Genomic DNA, 3,192 nt, shown 5'->3' on the forward strand with positions numbered 1-3,192 from the left:
ATGATGATGGCGAGTTTGAGAAAGAGGAGGAGAAGAGGAGAGAGGATGAGGAGGAATTTCCCACGACCATGCCCAAATGCAAGACAAGACTACTCACCTGGAGACAATATCAGCCGGTGTAGGACTCAAGATCAACAAGAGGAAAACCGAATTGATTAAGACCAACACCACAGCCGACAATCCGGTGAATAAGAATAAGTACAGTGACGTAAACTGAAGGAGTATAAAAGACCACACGCAGGTACAAAAACATTGAATGGAAACACACAGACAGACACACAGTCACACAGAAACAATCACACACCCAGGCACACACATAGACACCCAGACAGACACAGAGACAGACCAGAGATGAAGTGTTAACAGAATTGAATGATTTTCACGGAACTACACAACCGCGCATTTATTAATCGCCTGCGCAGGTAGACTGATTGAGTGAATAGGATTCGATCAAACTTTAGCACAAAAACAGAAGAAAGGAGGAATAAAGGGGTTACATACCTCGTCTCAGTGAATGTAAAAAACAAGTCGCGTAAGGCGAAAATACAACATTAGTCAAGTAGCTGTCGAACTCACAGAATGAAACTGAGCGCAATGCAACGCAGCAAGACCGTATACTCGTAGCATCGTCAGTCCACCGCGCACGGCAAAGGCAGTGAAATTGACAGGAAGAGCGGGGTAGTACTTGCGCTGAGAAGGATAGCACGCTTTTCTGTACCTCTCTTTGTTTTAACTTTCTGAGCGTGTTTTTAATCCAAACATATCATATCTATATGTTTTTGGAATCAGGAACCGACAAGGAATAAGATGAAAGTGTTTTTAAATTGATTTCAAAAATTTAATTTTGATAATAATTTTTATATATTTAATTTTCAGAGCTTGTTTTTAATCCGAATATAACATATTTATATGTTTTTGGAATCAGCAAATGATGGAAAATAAGATGAATGTAAATTTGGATCGTTTTAGAAAAAAAATAATTTTTGTACAATTTTCAGATCTTTAATGACCAAAGTCATTAATTAATTTTTAAGCCACCAAGCTGAAATGCAATACCGAAGTCCGGGCTTCGTCGAAGACTACTTGATCAAAATTTCAACCAATTTGGTTGAAAAATTAGAGCGTGACAGTGCCGCCTCAACTTTCACGAAAAGCCGGATATGACGTCATCAAAGACATTTATCAAAAAAAGAAAAAAAACGTTCGGGGATATCATACCCAGGAACTCTCATGTCAAATTTCATAAAGATCGGTTCAGTAGTTTGGTCTGAATCGCTCTACACGCACGCACGCACACACGCACGCACACACGCACACACATACACCACGGCCCTCGTTTCGATTCCCCCTCGATGTTAAAACATTTAGTCAAAACTTGACTAAATGTAATAATGGTCTCAGTTCGCGATCATGAAAAAGCTCGCTGAAAGAGGGGAATCCCCTCATTCGATGACGTAGTGCAAAGTTCGCCGAACCTTGTTCGGCTTGGTTCGGCTGTAGTTGGTAGCGGGCTTTAGCTGTCAGTAAATGTTCCACGTGTGTTCTAACCGGAAGTTCATGTTCCCCTTACAAAAGCTATGACCTTCACCTGTTGATTATGCTGGGTCAGGGATTTCTACAAGTCGTGACATGTGTGTGTGTGTGTGTGTGTGTGTCTGTGTGTGTGTGTGTGTGTGTATGTATGTGTGTGTGTGTGTGTATGTATAGCATGTGTGTGTGCATGGGTGTGTGTTTGTGTGTGTGTGTGAGTGTGTGTGTGTGTGTGTGTGTGTGTGTGTGTGTGTGTGTGTGTGTGTGTGTGTGTGTGTGTGTGTGCGCGTGCAGTCAGTGAAGCTGAAGGTGAACCCGCTGTACTTTATGTCGTCTGCTGCCGTCGCCACGTCCTTTGCCTTCATGATGCCCGTGGCCACGCCCCCCAACGCCATCGTCTTCTCTCACGGTCATCTCAGCATTCCGGACATGGTAAGATGTGTGTGTGTGGGGGGGTGGGGTTGGGGGTGGTGTGTGTGTGTGTGTGATGTGTGTGTGTGATGTGTGTGTGATGTGTGTGTGTGTGTGTTTGTGTGTGTGCGTGTGCGTGCGTGGATGCGTCCGTTCGTTTATGCGTGCGTGGGTATGTTTATGTTATTGCATATATGTGTGTCTGCGTGTATGTTTCTGTGTGTTTGCGCGCGCGCGCGCAGCGCTTTTATGAAAAGACGACGTATGTTTATAAACAGAATTACATGTTTAAAGATGAGCTCCGAAATTAATTTCAATTTGCTAGATATGACGTTAGTTGCTGTCTTCTGCCAGGATGTTCGACATGGGTATAGAGCTGCCAAGGCCTGTCATATACCTCGGTAAACTATATTCAAATATATAACTGGTTGTTTTCTTCTTCTCTGATTCCAGGTTCTCGCAGGTTTCATGATGAATATTATCGCGGTCCTGTGTCTGTCACTGGCAGTCAACACTTGGGGGGATGCCATCTTCCACTTCCAGACGATGCCAGACATATTCCTCAATATTACGGAATCTGCAGCCGTGGCGACTCGATCGTAGTTTTGGTTGACAAGTTCTGGACTCCACCCCCCCCCCCCCCCCCCCCCAAAAAAAAAAAAAATACAAAAAATATCCTTCCCGTGCAAACTGGACCCACCATCTCAGAGCTGGCCAGACCAGACCATGGGATAGGACCATTCCACTTTGACACATACAGAAACTCAACAGCCTGCGTGATTTCTATACAGAATTTGACCATTTTTTGATGAATTAATTTCTTGGCAATTAGCGTAATGATTTCATCCCAAAGTTCCCGTTCTGTACTGGGGGTAGTCGGGGTGTTGGTTGTTGGATGTTGGTTGTCGGTATGTGAGCAAGTGGAGAATGGCCTGTTACCGTGTAAACGCCTGGACAGATCTGAGACAGTGATATGATCCGAACTGATTTCGCGAGAACTGTGCCTTAAAAGAACCATAAGGCCAAATACAAATATATGTTGGTTTAGGGTAACACGACCGACCCTATTTTTTCCCGCAGACCCAAAAACTATTTTTTCATTTCTAAAAAAACCCACCTAAACTGTAAGCACATTTTGCGAACCATACCGAGACTAAGGGAATTAACCTCTTTTAAAATCGACTAAATCTAGAAGAAGAAAAAAGAAAAAAAGCCGACCTACCGACCCTATCTTTTTTGGTCACGTTACCC

The 3,192-nt window shown here is 43.5% G+C and overlaps 1 protein-coding gene across 1 annotated transcript in view; it reads left to right on the forward strand.

Annotated features, from left to right (window-relative positions):
- The window catches only part of LOC138975136 (Na(+)/citrate cotransporter-like), a gene marked incomplete in the record, with an annotated part of 41,572 nt that extends 38,992 nt beyond the window's left edge, over nt 1-2,580 (forward strand). The window contains 2 exon segments of the mRNA XM_070347796.1: nt 1,825-1,962; nt 2,395-2,580. Coding sequence (XP_070203897.1) covers nt 1,825-1,962; nt 2,395-2,544 — 288 coding nt within the window.
- Nucleotides 2,581-3,192: the final 612 nt, after the last annotated feature.

Source organism: Littorina saxatilis, linkage group LG9, assembly GCF_037325665.1.
Source record: "Littorina saxatilis isolate snail1 linkage group LG9, US_GU_Lsax_2.0, whole genome shotgun sequence".
Taxonomy (NCBI): Eukaryota; Metazoa; Mollusca; class Gastropoda; order Littorinimorpha; family Littorinidae; genus Littorina; species Littorina saxatilis.